This window comes from Varanus komodoensis, unplaced genomic scaffold (assembly GCF_004798865.1).
Source record: "Varanus komodoensis strain SLA01 unplaced genomic scaffold, ASM479886v1 scaffold24, whole genome shotgun sequence".
Lineage (NCBI taxonomy): Eukaryota > Metazoa > Chordata > Lepidosauria > Squamata > Varanidae > Varanus > Varanus komodoensis.
Window position 1 is genome coordinate 6504607 of NW_025335641.1, and position 17299 is coordinate 6521905.

A 17299-nucleotide genomic window follows, 5' to 3' on the forward strand; every position below is an offset into this window, starting at 1 on the left:
ACTCTAAAATTTATATTGCTTAAAAGAGGTTACAGTGCTTCTGAAATCTACATAACCTCCAGATGTTAGCTTTCTCATCAAGTGAAAGGGGAATGTGGAATGATAAATACATTCAGGTCATTGCTTTTAGCCTGATGCATTTTTCCATTTGATAAATTTTGACAAAGACAAGAAAAAGATAAGTTCTAGTGTTCAGAACATTCATAAATCCTTGGATTATTGGGAGGAAAACATATATGGGTATTAATCTGCATTGCAGTGACAGTAGTGCAGGGGGCTTCCCTCCACTACTGCAGGGGCTGCACGCCATTCTTTAAGCAACCCATAACAAGCAGAAGCACTCATTTTTACAGTGAGGCAAGTCAGTGGAGCTCACAGAAGGGAATTCTGATGACCTGCTGCAATCCAGAAACAAGCATTTCTGCTCATGTACTAGGTTCTTGTCCAATGTGCTGACTACCCGGGACACATGTCATTGATCCCATTGGTGCAACACTGTCTGTGAGAATATACTGCTATATGGTTGCTTTTCCCCATTGGGCAGTCTCTGGTTTTGGTTTTGGTTTTAAATGTGTGTGTTTGCTTTATCCCTCTGTTTTGACTTGAAATGGCATCAAAGTGTTTCTTCTATGTAATGTCCCAATAATTAATTAATGGTCTTCAAAGGCCTAAAACTGGGTACACTCTTTTTAGGACTTGCTGATGAATAACTCTTATCACTTCCCCAAAGAAGTGGCAACAGTTTAGCAACAAGTTGTCAAGACTAGTTAGGACAGTCAATACAAAACTATAAATTTGTGCAAGGGGAATTCACAGAGCATCCTGTTGAGCTAGAAGTTTGAGGAAGTCCTTTTAGAAACAGGAGAACTTGTCACTGTGGTACACCGAAGGGAGACATTCTGATGAGCAGTGTGGTACATTTCTGAATTCTGAAGAAGACTGTACTGCTGCTCTCTGAAATTTTACATATAGAAGAAACAAATGGTGCAGACCATCCATGCTGCTTGTGTGTGCAAATAAGTACATGTAGATGCGCAAGAATCTGTAGGTGCTTGAGTAGGTATACCCAAGGAAGGCTCAAAGGTATACACTCCAGCATATATCTTCCTACAGAGGTCTAACTAGTAAAGTTTATAGCTGGATTTTTTAAAAACCAACCCCAACCCATCACGACCCCATGGACAACATTCCTCCAGGCCTTCCTGTCCTCCACCATCCCCTGGAGTCCACTTAAGCTCACGCCGGCTGCTTCAGTGACTCCATCTAGCCACCTCATTCTCTGCCATCCCCTCCTTCTTTTGCCATCTATTGTTCCCAGCATCAGGCTCTTCTCCAGGAAATCCTTCCTTCTCATTAGGTGGCCCAAGTATTTGAGTTTCATCTTCAGTATCTGGCCTTCTAAAGAGCAGCCAGGGTTGATCTCCTCTAGGACTGACCGGTTTGATCGCCTTGCTGTCCAAGGGACTCGCAGTCTCCTCCAGCACCACAATCCAAAGGCCTCAATTCTTCGGTGCTCAGCCTTCCTTATGGTCCAACTTTCACAGCCATACATTGCAATGGGGAAAACCATTGCCTTGACTATACGCACTTTTGTTGATCCATGAAAGGAAGGAAAATACTAGCATGCATTTAAGAAGGTTTAGGGAGAATCTGACTGTTCTGTTGAGAACATTTGTCAGGCCAGAGTGGAAACTCTGGTACGGAAATGCAGGTATGTGCCTACTGTACTGCATAAGAAGCTAGTGCTGGTGAATTTTGGGTGCGGAATTCTGGTTGTGGGTCTCAGGTGCCTTACTTGTGCTCCATCAATGGGCCAGAAAAAGGAGGAGGAGTTTGCTTGCTTCTTGCTGTGGAGAGTCAGACAACACTAATCCTGCATCTATAACCCCAGGTGACGCTAAGGGTCAGCAGAGTTCCACCTGGTTTTATACAGCTACCGACTCCAGCCTGCCTCTCTGTCTGAGGGCTTTGCATCGCTGGCAGAGACTGGGCTTCTGTGAATTGTCCATTTGGGGCTTGAACAGCCTGCCTGTTTACTGGCTCTATTACAGGCCTGACTCAGAATGCTCTAAGGGTTCCCTCTACTCCCAATTGTGGTAGTCGCGCATGTACAGCATGCCTTTTAATAGCCATTATGAGCTCAGTTTGTCACATGGATATATTCAAAAGTCATTTCATCGAGGGCAGTGAACCAACAACCTTTTGGCTTTTGGCTTCAAGAGGCACTCTAAGGATGTGCAAATGAGTGAAGCTCAGGGAAATGTCATGCGAGCATGGACATATTTGCATTCTGTCCTGCTGCTGATTCGTAGATGGCAGGCTGTGTCCTTCCACTGAAGCAACCCCATTTTTTCTGCTGGCATGAATCTGTGATCACTCAAGTAATGCCAGTAGCCGAGATCTATGCATCATCTGAAATGACATGTTTATTGATAATAACACTAAGTATTCAATTTGGAGTGAGGAATCCTGGAAAGTATTTGGTTCTGTGTTAGTCATAGTAAATTTGAAAGTGCTTGGTGGCCTCAAGCACTCTGTAATAGTACATTATAGGTACATTTTAAGTTTAAAACTGCTGAGAGGCACCCCTCATTGTAGTAGAGAATAAAGTCTTTCTTTTCCATCAAAGCGGTGAACTGTTAGCACTGACACGAATAGCTTCCTTGCGGTGTATCTCCCTTGTGGATTGGTGGGAAGTAGCTTCTCGCCATTGTGTGTATCCATTTTTCCTTGGCATGCTTGTCCCCTTTGTCTTGGGCAAAGTAGCCTGCAAAGAGTACTGAGCAGTCAACCTGTGTGGCCACTTACTGTTTGGTTACCTCCAGCAGTAGAACAATAATGGTGATGACGGGGCTCTTAAAAGTTCTTAGTTTGGCATAGAGGTTTCTTTGGAATCAGGCAATGGAGTTCTACTGACAAAGCTAAGCCAGTGCGTTCCCACTGGTTGCCTGGATTAGAAACTTCCTGGGAACCCAACATAACCTGCCCCAAGCTTCTCTTGAAGGAAGCACAGGATATAAGTGTCATAAATAAATGTAAATACGGCAATATGGCTAGGTAGGCAACTGTAGCATTTTTGACTCACAAGAAGGCAGCAATGCAGAGATTGCATCCAATTGCTAAGCAACTGTAGGACATCCTCAGTCTGCATTTTTCTTCCAGCCTATCAAAATTCCTGCCAGAGCCAGTGTGGTGTAGTGGTTAAGAGCATGGGACTGGGACTCAGACGATCTGGATTTGAGTCCCCGCTCAGCCATGGAGCCAACTGGTGACTCTGGGCCAGTCACAGACTCTCAGCCCAACTTACCTCACAGGGTTGTTGTTGTGGGGATAAGATGGAGGAGAAGATGTAAGCTGCCTTGAGCCCTTTGTAGGAAAAAGGCAGGATATAAATCGATAAATTAATAAATAAATCCCCACAACACAGCTGCAACAGGTAGCTGGATGCAGAACACAACAGCAGAGCAGAAACAGACAGGTCTGGAGTTTCATTTCTGGTGCAATCCTGTGCATGTTTTGGCAGAAATGGTCTACAGTTCAGAATGCCCCTGCTAGGCATGGTTCCCTATATCATGATTTTCAACCTCCTGTCTGCAGTCCAGTGCCAGTCCGCAGGAGATTTCCTGCCGGTCCATTGCGGCGGGGGGGACATCCCAATCTCTGCAGACCAGCAGAGGGGCTGGTTGTGCTCCATCCCCTCTTCCTCGGTTGGTTTCATGTTTGCAGGGGAGTGCACCGGTGCTGCAGGGAGGCAGCAGGGAGAGATGGCTTGGTGGGAGCCAGCTGGGAGCCACGCTGCACCAATTTCGGTATTTTGTTCTTTTGTTGGCATTTTTTGTTCGGTTTCTGGTTGTTTTGAGTGTTGTTTTATTATTTTGATATTGTGTTTGGAAACTAATACACGGAATACTGTATTATGTGTATGGTACTTTTTGTTTCTGCCTCAGTGGTCCCTGAGGTGGTTTTCCCATTTTCGCCGGTCCCCAGCTGTGGAATGGTTGAAAACCACTGGCTTAGAAGAATGCAGGCCTTGAGTCACTTATGCTCAAAATTCAGATGCCATTTACAAGGCCAGCCTTCATGAAAGCTGCTTTTAGCACTTGAAGGACCCACATGTCTAACATGGACATCCGGATGAAACAAGATCACCATCTTCTATTTGTCCTACAGGAATATGGTTAAGTGATAGACATTTGAATACCTTTCTTTTAAGAAAACCAGTGAATTTCTCTATTTTACACAAGATTCAAATGCTGCATGTGCTAACCAGAATCAGACAATGCTGGTTGGGATGGTGTTAGGGCAAATGGAAAGGTGATGTAGCCAAGCATGTGAGCTTCAGCGGCCTCAGTCCCAGTAACGCATTAGCCACCAACTCACAAGTTCTTAAGCGAGCAACTTTCTCTCTCACGCAGAAACGTATCATAATGCATAACTAGCCTGCTTTTTATGTCTGTTCCAAGGATTACTGAGATTGTGCATGTATAGTGTATTGAATATTCTTATGTATTGTATACATTCTTTATGTAGGGTTTTTTTGTTTTGTTTTTTATCAGGTCTAGGTAGTTTTATTAATGTTTACCATTTTACATTTTTGTTTATTAGTGTTATATTATGTTGTGAATCCCCAGAGAGCTTTAGCTTTTGTGGGGTACAGAAATTGAATGAATGATTAATGAAGGAATGGTTCTAGTCTACTGTAACCAGTCAGCCTTTCAGTGTTAGTTCTTGTTTTAGAAAAAATGTCAGAAAGTTGCTCTCAAAATATTTGCCAAACCATCACATTCCCTTTGTGTAGGAAGCACACAGAGGACCATTTATGCCTCCTATCTGAAGATCCAAATCTATAATTCACTGGTGGATCCCATTTTCTGATGCATGGCACTAAAGTCACCATGTATGTCCCCTTTCTGCCCCACAGCTTGTGGGAAAGTAAAGCCATATTAAACACATATTCAACTTTTCTGGATTTGGTGCTGATACAACCTGCAAAAAGAGGAAAATCATTTGTTCAGCTCGACATATCGAGTATCGATGCAGGTGAAAGGCATAATGGGACATGTTTCCCCATCCTTCCCCATGGGGATTTGGTTCTGAGTCAAAACCGTACAGTAGAACTGAAGGCAGCATGATGGCTTTCTAAAGCTCAGGGCAGAGATGTTTCTTGGAAATCATGCACATCAAACACTTTTCTTCCACTGAACTGTTTTTTTATTACACAGTACATACTTTAAACCATGGTTTTTGTTTGTTTGTATGCTTTTCAGGTTATGCAGGATAAGATCATTTGCCTTCCAAAAAGAGTACAGACTTTGCAGAACAATTCCCATGTTCCTAACGTGTCAAGTTCGAACTCCAGTGCAACCCCACTTCTTCCACCCAAGCCATCCACGCCTCCTGCTACTGTTGAAATGAAGGGTCTAAAGACGGATTTAGATCTTCAGCAGTATAGCTTCATCAATCAAATGTGCTATGAACGTGCCCTGCACTGGTATGCAAAGTACTTCCCTTACCTTGTCCTTATACACACTCTGATCTTCATGCTCTGCAGCAACTTCTGGTTTAAGTTCCCCGGATCAAGCTCAAAAATTGAACATTTTATCTCCATTCTGGGGAAGTGCTTTGATTCTCCTTGGACAACAAGGGCTTTATCGGAGGTATCTGGAGAAGACTCTGAGGAGAAGGACAACAGGAAGAACAACATCAACAAGTCAAACACTGTCCAGCCTAGCGCAGAAGGCACTTTAGTTAGGAGTCAGTCATTGAAATCCATACCTGAAAAGTTTATTGTGGATAAGGGAACACCTGGGGCACTGGATAAAAAAGAAGGAGAGCAGGCCAAAGCATTGTTTGAGAAGGTGAAGAAGTTCCGACTCCATGTTGAAGAAGGTGACCTGCTTTATGCTATGTATGTCCGCCAAACGGTGCTGAAGGTGATTAAGTTTCTTATCATTATTGCATATAATGGTGCACTTGTTTCAAAAGTCCAGTTTACAGTAGACTGCAACGTTGACATACAAGACATGACAGGGTATAAGCACTTTTCTTGCAATCACACGATGGCACATCTGTTCTCGAAACTTTCTTTCTGCTATTTATGCTTTGTAAGTATCTACGGGTTTACATGCCTTTACACTTTGTATTGGTTGTTTTATCGTTCACTGAAAGAATACTCTTTTGAGTATGTCCGGCAAGAGACTGGAATTGATGATATTCCAGATGTCAGAAATGACTTTGCTTTTATGCTTCACATGATAGACCAGTATGACCCTCTTTATTCTAAAAGATTTGCTGTGTTTCTTTCAGAAGTCAGTGAAAACAAACTTAAACAGCTTAATCTAAACAATGAATGGACCATAGATAAATTGAGACAAAGACTGCAGACGAATGCCCAAAACCGTTTGGAGCTACAGCTGTTTATGCTCTCTGGGCTTCCAGACACAGTTTTTGAGATTACGGAACTTCAGTCACTAAAACTCGAAATTATTAATAATGTTATGATTCCAGCCACCATGGTTCAGCTGGATAATCTCCAGGAACTCTCACTGTACCAGTGCTCTGCAAAGATCCACAGTGCAGCCTTAGCATTTCTGAAAGACAACTTGAAAGTCTTGAATGTCAAATTTGATGATTTCAGAGAACTCCCTCCTTGGATGTATGGGCTCAGAAATTTGGAAGAGCTGAGTTTAATTGGTTCTTTGTGCCATGACATTTCTAAAAATATAACTTTGGAATCTTTTCGAGAACTCAAGAGCCTTAAAGTTCTGTACATTAAAAGCAACCTGTCCAAGATTCCACAATCTGTGGTTGATGTTTCAAGTCACCTTCAAAAAATGTGCATCCACAATGATGGCACGAAACTTGTGATGCTCAACAATCTGAAGAAAATGGTCAATTTGACAGAATTAGAACTGGTGCACTGTGACCTGGAGCGCATTCCCCATGCCGTTTTCAGCCTTATTAGCCTCCAGGAATTAGACTTGAAGGAAAATAATCTCAAATCAATAGAGGAAATTGTTAGTTTTCAACACCTGAGAAAACTTACCATCCTAAAGCTATGGTACAACAGTATAACCTATATTCCCGAGCACATAAAGAAGCTCACTAGTTTGGAACGGCTGTCTTTTAGTCACAACAAGATAGAGGTTCTTCCATCCCACCTCTTCTTATGCAACAAAATTAGATACTTAGACTTGTCTTACAATGACATCCGATTCATCCCACCTGAAATTGGGGTGCTACAAAGCTTACAGTATTTTTCAATCACTTGCAACAAAGTGGAGAGCGTGCCAGATGAGCTGTACTTTTGCAAAAAACTGAAGACTCTGAAGATTGGAAAAAACAACCTGTCCATTCTCTCACCTAAAATTGGAAATCTGGCTTTGCTCTCCCACTTGGACATTAAAGGAAACCACCTGGAATTTCTGCCCCATGAACTTGGTGAATGCAAAGCTCTGAAAAAGACTGGCATGGTGGTAGAAGACACCTTGTTTGAAACTCTGCCTTTGGATGTCAGGGAACAAATGAAGGCAGAATAGCATCCATTTTCACAGTTCTTTTACAAAACCTGATTCTGCCAAATGCCTTGTACATAGTAAGTTATCCTGAATATGCCTTTAAAGCCTGTTTTAAATTTTCTTGGTTCCTTTGACATAAGAGTTTCCTGTATGAACTTTTTGCGACTAAGTGTATATACATATTTTTATATTAGTTTTATTGTTTTAAACTTCCCTGCTCCCAAACATTTGTAATTGTTTTAATTTTTCCTGGATACTGTGGGCTTCTGGTGGAAAAAGAAATTGTTTACATCCACCTTAAAAACAAAAAAAGATTGGGCTAGCTCAAAATGGAATCAACATCATTCAGAGTATATAATGCAGGTAATACATACTAAGGACATGAATGCACAGTTGCTATAGCAACTCTAACCCTGTCCATTGTGTTTTGTAAACCATCTTAATCCTTTAAGGTAGTAAGTTTCTTCTCTTGTATTTTTATCCTTATCATAGGTAACTGTCGCCTTGTCAGGTCAGATTGTCCTGTTCTTAAGGCTTCATTTTAGCAAAACAGGAAGGGTGTTTTGGCCATCAGCACCTCATGGATGAGAGGAGCTTCCTAACAGCTGGTTATGGGTCAAGAAATAGCCTTCTGTGCTAATAGAACTTCTGACGCCGGTGCTGGCAACAGAAGCCTTATTCTCTTGAAGACTCTAAATTAAAATTATGTTTTTGGCTAGAATTCAGTTTGCATTAAGTCATTGTCTCCATCTTTGGGATTCTCAGCCATGATTAGACACTCTGATCCAAGATTCTGTCCTGGCAAAAGAGCATACCAAGTCTTCCTCCTCTCCTGCCATCTCTTTGTGTGCATCAGATCATTGCCATTTGCTGCTGCATCTATAGACGAATCTACAGAATGGCGCTTGTGACCTTCCCTATCATAAATGCACTCTGAGGCTTTGAGATATAGAGAATACTATTATGGAGTCCCCTAGCTTCTCTCCAAAAACTGACAGTATCTTAGATTTCCTGAGCAGAGGGAATCATATTGTTCTCATGAACTTTGGGTCAGGTTTGCCATGGAAAGGTAGCATACAAATAACTATGATGTGACCTGTCAAAACATAAGGTAGTCCTGTTAGATAGCTTAGTAAAAAAAGTTCTAAATTTCTGCAAATGAAAGTAATATCGAGCGATGGCACTGCATCTCTCCTGGGTGTGCTGTGTCAGCAGGACCTGCTGTTGGTGCAATAGGATCCTAGAGCAACTCGGAAATGAACCATAACACTTATTTCCTGAATGGCAGGTCAGCAGAACTTCCTTCTGCTAGTTTTTCTGTCCTGCTTCATTCCGGAAAGTAGCATTTTGGCTTGGTTGCAGTGGCAGCAATGTTGGGAGTCACGCTGCATGCTAGCCTAAGGATTTGACCCTGGCCATGCTTGATGGGAGGAAGTAATTTTGCTCAGCAGGATTGACTTCCACTGAAATGTGTTATGTTGCAAGGAAAATAGTATATGTGTGCTTCAGCTTTACTCAAAGTTGAGTAAATTGAAACTCAATGTTTTATGTTGAAGTTGTCATTATTTATAATTAATTATCCATAATATGTAGTGACTTCATCCACTTCATACTTGCATAAGTGGGAAGCCTCTCCTGCATGTTACACTTGTGACTGCACAAGGAGGTTTGCTTATCTAGGCTCTGTTAATGGCCAGATGCCTTTTAGATTTGTTCGTGGGCTGGCGATACATACCTGCATCTGAGGCCACAGTGTCCCATGACTTGTTGCCTACATTCAAATGTTACAATAAGCGCCTCGGTGAAACTGAGACTCATACGTTTCTCTCCTTTCTTCTTCTAGAACAGCTTGAGAGAGGAATTTGGAAGTTTTTGCTTCCATTAGCCCCTTTGTTGTTTAATTTCATTGTGTTACCTAAGTGTAACAAACCATGCTTAATCTAAACCATGTTTTGTTTGAAATACCCCATCTTCAAGTGACTGCTTGGCTTCAGCAAATGTTGTTAGCAAAGGTAACCTTGAACTTCTGTTAATCAATAACATGGGCAGAAGCTTCCTTTCTCCTTTCAACTCCCCCAGAAGGATGAGAGGGTGGTGAGCCCCAGGTTCATCTTTCTAATATATAACAGCCTTGATTATCATGTTAGCATTACTTGACAATAAGAATAAGCCTTGCTGCGGGGCAACCTTGCAGATCTGTCTTCCTCACATCTTCCCCAGGCCCCACTTCACCCTGAAAACCAGATTTCTTCTTTCAGCATTTAAGTCACCCACACAGAATGAAGAGGGGGTTACTATTTTGGCTTTGAAAAAGGTAGCATTTAAAAATTGCTAGGTGACTAGCTAAGTGTTGAGCTTTGTCTCCTGGGCCAGCTATCTCAAACCAGAAACATCTGGTGTGTAATATAAAATTTGCATTTCATTTGCATGTTAAACATTTCTGCAGTTTGATAACTTGAAAAGAAAAAAAACGTGTTATAAGTATGAGAACAAAGTTGCATGAAGGAATCAAAATGTGATTTCAGATAATTATTCTATTATTAAGAGTAGTTTTTTCTTTATACTGTGCATGCGGCTGTTGCACATGCTTTTGTTCCATCTATTCCATCCCCAAGTTCCATCTGTTCCAGCCTCCACTTTCTTACAGTGATTGCCAGATGCTTTCAGAAAACATCAGGACATGGAGACAAAACTGCTGGTCCATTACTGTTCTTCAGCGAATACCATTAAATGCATTTTGGCTGTTGCACATAACACTAAACTGTGATTTATGTTAACCAGGATGTTTTTGCTTTAGTCATGAATTGTCTCACAGATGAGGAAACAACCCATGGCTTATTTTCCCAATTTCTGTTTTGCTTTTCCCCAACTATTTTTTCCACCTTTGGAGAAATTTTCCATTGCTCTTGGTAGGCGCTATTTCAGGGCAGACAATGACACAAATAGGAAATAAATCAGGGTTCTAATTTCAGGTATGAGAAGTCATGTTTTAAACAAGCAGACTTTTAAAGATAACAGTAAACTATAATTTATTTGTGGAGGTGACTCTGCGTCCAACAACAAACCACACTGTGGTTCAGAGTAATACATATACTAGCCCATTCCGTACAAAGTTGAAGGCTGCAAATAACTGTCATGACTAATAGCCATCAGTAGATTCATCACAAATTTGTCTAATCTCTTTTAAAGACATTTATGCTCATGACCATCTTAACATTTGTGGCAGTGGATTAGACAAATTGTCTAAGGAAATTTGTGGATTCCACAAATTGTCTATGTAAGTATTGGCTAGACATGAGATATATATTTTAAGAATATGTGTGCACAATTCCAGTTTTATGTGTCCTTACCTGGAAATAAGGTCTGCTGAATTCAGTGAGATTTCCTTCATGCTTAGGACTGTACTGTTAGTCTGAGAAATTACCTCAGCATTGTTCTGAAATAGTCCCCACTGCAAGGATTTGGGGTTATTTCAATACTGCTTTGTTCCACAGCATCTTGCTTCATTCCAAGGTCACTGTGGCACATACAGATTATAAACAGTTCTGCATTTTATGCTGTTGGATGGCCATGGCTTCCCCCAAAAGTCCTGGAAATTATAGTTTGGTGGAAGTGCTAAGAATTCTTTGTCTGAGAGTCTTAATTCCATTCCCTTGGTGTTTTTGCATGAAACTGTGAATCCCAAGCCCCATTGTTCTTTAAATGTTAAAACTGGAGGCCTCTAGTTTTAAACCGCCTTTCTTTTACTAGAGAATAACCCTGCTTTTGTTTAAGTGGCCACTTATGCTAGGGAGCCTAGCAAGAGCCTAGCAAGATCCTGCCAACTCTCTCTCTCTCTCTGAGTTTCTTTCAGCTCACTTCATCTTCAGCTTGCATGTGTAAACAAGTCAGAGATGGAAGTGAAACATCCCAAACTAAAATATGCAGATAAGCAGGCCTTTTTTATGCTTCTGAGGTTTAGCAGAATGTGAGGAAGAAAAGCCGTTCTCCTTTTTAAAGTCGAAATCTAATCATATAAACCAAAGTGCTGTTGTTGCTAATGAATGTAAACTGTTGAACGTGTCTGTACAATCAGTGGTTTTCTGTGTGACTATCTGTGATAGATTAGAAATTGGAGATTATAGTATGGAGGGGGACAGTGTGGACTGTGTTCCTAAAATGAGGTTTCTCCAGAAATGTTTCCTGAGGATACCTGCTTCTCCCAAATGAAATTTGCTAGGAAAGGTAAAACTAAAGGGTGCTGCTTCTATGGCTTGTGTCTTAACTGGAACAAAAGCAGGTCGCACCAGCAACTTGTGTCGCTCGTGTGCACTGCCTCTCCGTGTAACTAATGGGCAGTTCACATGGTCATCCCTTGAGAAATTTTTGTATGGACATCGGGGCTGTGTGTGTGTTTCGTGCATGGCATTCCCTGTGCCTGCACAAAGGAGCAAGTTCTGCAATGCTTCCATTTGCTCTTTTGAGGAGGGAGGGTTGTAAGTCTCAGGCATATGTGTTGGGTCATACGTCTAAGCCCACTGTGCACACAGAACTTTCGTCTTGTGTGAATCCAGTGCAGTTGAGCAAAGAGTTCGTCACAGGCTGCAGTTTGTTAGAAGGTATTTTGGAGAAGTCCCTTTATCCTCTCTGGAGCCTCTGTCTCAAAACAAGTGGATGAATATGTACAAGCGTTCCTGAAAATGCCTCCTGTCCATGTATGTGTATCAAAAGCATTTATTATGCATATTATTATGACAAATGTTGTATTGCATGTGTTTTGTGGCACTTTTGTAAACAGAAATTTCAGATAGCCCATTCAGCTTTCATTTTTAATGTTTTTATAATTGTGTAAAATGATAGCTTTTAAAATATTGTTCTGTAATGTCATGAAACAAGCTCAGGTAAATGGATTTCCCTTTTTATTTATATTTACTCCTCTTGGTATATGTTCAAAATCTTATGATCAAGATATATATGAAAAAAGTCTTGCTGAGAAAGGGTGGTTTTCTTAATTCTGTTCAAGGTTTGGAAATTACGTTGATGAACAAATGCCATATATAGTCGGTCATTTTGCTTAAGATAATTGCAAACCTATATCTGCCTGTAGTTGACCATATAAAACAATACTGCATAAGATTGTCACCTAGTCTGAATCCATTTTCATTCACAGCAATCTAGCCATAGTAATGGGTATTTTTCCTCAGATGTGGGGAGATATCAGTTCCAAAAACTGGTGTGATGTGATGGAAATCAGATTATTTATTTAATATAATTATATCCTGCTTCTTTTTCCTTTCAAGAAACTCAAGGTAGTTTACAGAATCCTCCTCCCCTGAATCTTATCTTCACAGCAACCCTGTGGGGAGGTTAGGCTGAGACTGGCCCAAAGCCACCTGGTGAGCGTCATGGCTGAATGGGAACTAGAACTAGAGACCCATTCAGCCCCAGCCACTGCACTAATCTTAATACACAGCCTGGCATTTGACCTTGATCTTAGGTCTGTTGTTTGCCGAAGCAAATTGAGTAGAGTTCTCTCATCTTTCTAGTGGGACCTTCTGCACTCCATTGACTGTGACACTTCCGTAAGTTATTCCTGCTCAAAACTGTGGTGGGGCAGATGGGGAAGTGCCAGTGTGCACAAAACCCAAGACTAGTATGTGGCACCACCGGCCCCATGTTTCCTGCCCAGATACAGGGTGGCTTTCCTAACTGGGTACCCTCTAGATGTTTTGGGCTACATTTCTCATCATCCCTGGACACTCTAGTAGGCTGATGGGAGCTACAGTCCCAAATATCTGGAGGTTTCCAGGCTGGCAGCTACTGTGATTTCTAGTTTGTTCCAAGCTTCCGTGGAAAGTTACAGAGTAAGCTAGTCACTGAAGTCTCACTACTTTTAGTGGCACTTGAGTTTAGTTGGAATGTCCCCCCCCTCGCTGTGTGTGTGTGTGCACACGTGCGTGCGTATTCATGCATGTGTGTGGACACACTGAGAATTTAAAATAAATTAGCAGGCATTCTGTGAATAGGAGTGAAGCAATTCCAAAATCCCCTCCACTTTTCACTAGCCCACAAGAAACAAATTTACCAGTATTCCTGCTGAACATCTCTATGACATATGAAAAGAAGACCCAAACACCCGCTCTGTTAAAAGGAGTCACACCCTTCACCCAAAGAAAGGGAAATGGAAGAAGTGGGGGGGGGGGGGAGAAGGAGGCAAGAGAGAAGTAGCTGTGGAAGGGGGTGGGGCTCCTGAGTTTGGAAGATCATCTACAGGTCCTTTCTGATTGATTGATTGATTGATAGATCGATAGGGGGCAAATATAATTGAAAATACTGCTGTTTCTAGACAGGCTACTGTTTCACTCTGACCTAAGCAAGGCTGTACAATTCCTGCATCCGGTTGATGGTGCCTTGTAATAGAAGAGTGTTCCGACTGTGCTTACATCACGGTGACACTTCCAGGTCAACTTTGCTGTTGTTCTGCTAAGAATAGCAGTAAGTGTTTAGCCAGGTTTCCTGGATAGTTTGCATGCTCAGGCATTCTGGTTCTGCACTGGGCTGAAAACTGTAGTGAGAAGCTTTGGGGATTTTGCAGAAATTCCCTTTTAATCAGCTTATGAAATGTGTTTCAGAAAGATACACGCCCTTTAAGCACTAAATGAAGAGCAAGCAGAGTTCTTAAGGGTGTGATCCTGTGCATATTTAGAAGGAAAGAGCCCACCATTCACCATCCTCCATTCCCCAGCCAGAACTGCTTAACCATGCACAGCGTTGTGCTTTGGGTCTGAGCTTCAGTTCCTTTGTTTACATCTTAATGAGGCAGCATAGGGGGAAAGCCTCTCTGTTACCCTTGTGGCCACAATTATCCAAAGCTGTTACAAAGGCCCTTCCAGCCTTTTATTTCATGCAAAGAAATGGTCCCTGCTGCTCAACACACTGCTCTTTGCTAGAAAAATTGACCTGAGACAGCGAGTTCTTTGTTCCCTTTGCCGAAAAAACAGCAACTGGGTTGTTCCCATTAGAAAAACCAATATCCCAAACTTCTGCAAAGATGCCTGAACTGCGGAGCAAGGAAACAGATGGAAAGGGAATCAGGCAGGATTGCCTTAACACATTGTAGAGACTGGCAGCTGCTAAAACTGCTGGGAGATGTTTTTCCATGTGATAGGTTGTGAGTCCCGTGCTGGCCAACCATAGGATGTTTGGATAATTAGCCCTAACAACCAGGCTCAGCTGTGTTTGAAATAATACTTCCTCCTGTGCGGTCCCTGCATTGTGCTTACATTGCTGCATTCCTCCTGTTGAGCACTCAAGGCATTTGTTGTGCCCTCATCATTCCCTACTCGCAGTTTATGTCTTCTTTATATGGTGTCATGACCCTCCTCATTTTGTTTATGTCTGTAAATTGAACTTAATGTACATATTTTTAGGACAGTATGATTTCTGATGGCAAAAGTATGCGCAGTTTCCTCTTATGTACTTGCACTATTCTGCTATGCCACCTAGAGGTTATATAGCAGAAAAGGAGAAGAGGTGCCCAGGTCGCTATTCTGTGGGAAAAGATTCAGTGCATTGCAGACAACACAGCTCCAGCAGCTGGGCAGTATAGAAATGGTCATAATGCCATACACAGGAAATTGACAGCCTTGCATTATTTCTCAGTGCTGCATCATCTCCAATTCCTGCTACTTCGAAGATGCATCCAGTCCATAAGCTACTTGCTGTTCTTTCCACCTTTGTAGAGTCCTACGGATTCCTTTATTTCTATTCCTACATCTTGAGTATAGGTAGAAGAAGAGAAAGACCTACTATGAACCCACTGAAATCAATCGGTCATGAGTAATTTAAATCACATTGATCTCAAGAGTTTTATTCTAAGCACGACCAAGTCTGCATCTAACCCAGTATCTGAATTTTTCTGTTATGAATAGTATTAAATTCTGATGCATTCTTGTGAGCCATATTTTTTATATATTCCACCTAGTTCTTATTAAACACCACCCTTTGGTGCTTTCCATCTACATAAAACTTTCATAGGGCAAAGCTGTTTCTGTTCAGCTTCTGACAGAATTGCTTAGGCAACACGTAATACATGCCCTGCCTAGTTTCAATACTATTGGGTGTTACTTAGTCACTAAAAGCTCTATTCTTGACTTGAAATTATTGATATGTTAACTCCTAACATTTGCCAAACACATTATAATACACAATCCACAATTCCAGATAGTTCCTGAAAGATGTTATCAGATAAATCAAGTTAATGATGAGGCCCAGTATAACTGGAATTGGACAGACTGGTCCAACTTTTCGTACCTTAAGGACCACATGAGGAATTCAACATGAAACTCGGGGGTCACACAATGAATTACATTTCCATAGCATAAATTAATATGCTTGTAATATATTTAATTTACTATACCCAATTAATCTAATTATTAAACGCAGGAGAAAACACATATGAGACTAATAGGACTCATAGGACTAATTGAATGAAAACACCAAGCACAATGACTGCCCCTCTTGCTGGGACCCAGGCTCGAGGGTGGGAACGGGCGGTGGGGGCACATGCCTGTGGGCTGCTTGTTGGTCCACCACAATGTGGGTCTTTTTCCTCTGGTAGCACAAGCTTGTATTGTTTTCCAGTGAAAACAGGAGATTAATGCGCAGGGTGAGCCACATAATAACATTGTTCAACTTATTTGTGAGGACTTGACAGTGGCCAATGAGGCATCAGCTGGTCCAACAAAATGCCACTGAGAAAACTCTCAGGGATGCGTCAGGCATCCCTTTGGTGGTGGACACCAGTATCAGCATCCATCAGCCTGAGTTCCTGGCAAGGTTCAGTAAAATCCTTTGAAAACAAAATGTCAGTACAACTCCAGCCTAATATAAAATGTATACATTTAAAATATTTGTGCAGGGTTTTTTTAAGTTTTCATCTGATGTTACAGGAAATAAACATCTCACTTTTTTCCTCTAGGTGGACTTAAAGCAGCTTACAAAGAAACATCCTTGGTGTTTTCCAATTTTTTTTAAAAAATGAACTGCATAACATAAACATTAAAAGAGTGTAACAGTGAAGACTGAAAATGCAAATAAGAGACGAACATTAAACACATTAGACAAACGTTCAGCCAGAGTGTCGTTTCTGTGTTTCAATCAGGTATCTGGAGGAATACGGTGCCAGGGCATGATAGAGGCCCCTAGGAAGTATGTTCCAAAGAGTGAGTGCTGCCATGAAAAAGGCCCTGCTCCCAGTTAGCCACCAACTTTGTCCCCGGCATATTGTCTGTGTCATGAGGCACAGTCCTTTTCCCGAGTAAACACGCTGCTTCAGAGTTCCTTTGCACAATGCTTTATTGTTTCACATCCGTATGGTCAAATATCTCTAAGTTCACCCAGAGTGAAGTGTTGAGCCTTCTGAGTCCCCCTGCCCTTAATCTTCATCCCTTTTTAAGAGTCTTTCTCCGGTGTTGGCTCAGAGGTGGGACACTGACATTCTTCACCTGCCTCCACCCCTGTTGTAGCTCCAACAATGGAATCTCCTGCCTGTTTGCCTCCTAGCAAGCAGCATCACCTCCTCAGGGGACGAGGTCTCCACACCCGGCGGGCTGCTCAACTCCTGGTGCCCGCCCCCGCCAGACCCGCCTCCCATTGGCAGATTGGAGCGCTTGTCAGCTGCTGCCCCCAGCTCCACCCCTTGTTGGGTTATCTCCCCCTCTCCGTGGTCTCCACCCCCATCCAGCTGGGGCAACTCTGCTTGTTCTGCAGACATTCCCTGTTCCTTACCTGATACTGTCATT

The 17299-nt window shown here is 42.0% G+C and overlaps 1 protein-coding gene across 3 annotated transcripts in view; it reads left to right on the forward strand.

The window, feature by feature from the left end:
- LRRC8C (leucine rich repeat containing 8 VRAC subunit C) overlaps nucleotides 1-16627 on the forward strand; it is a 48014-nt gene extending 31387 nt beyond the window's left edge. For 2 of the 3 annotated variants that reach the window (XM_044432437.1, XM_044432438.1), the window contains exon 3: nucleotides 5268-11354. In XM_044432437.1, coding sequence (XP_044288372.1) covers nucleotides 5268-7538 — 2271 coding nt within the window. In that variant the 3' untranslated portion in view covers nucleotides 7539-11354. Of the gene's footprint in view, nucleotides 1-5267; nucleotides 11355-16476 lie in introns of those variants that run through there. The other variant, XR_006414948.1, reaches the window with a different exon arrangement.
- The last annotated feature ends 672 nt before the right edge of the window (nucleotides 16628-17299 follow it).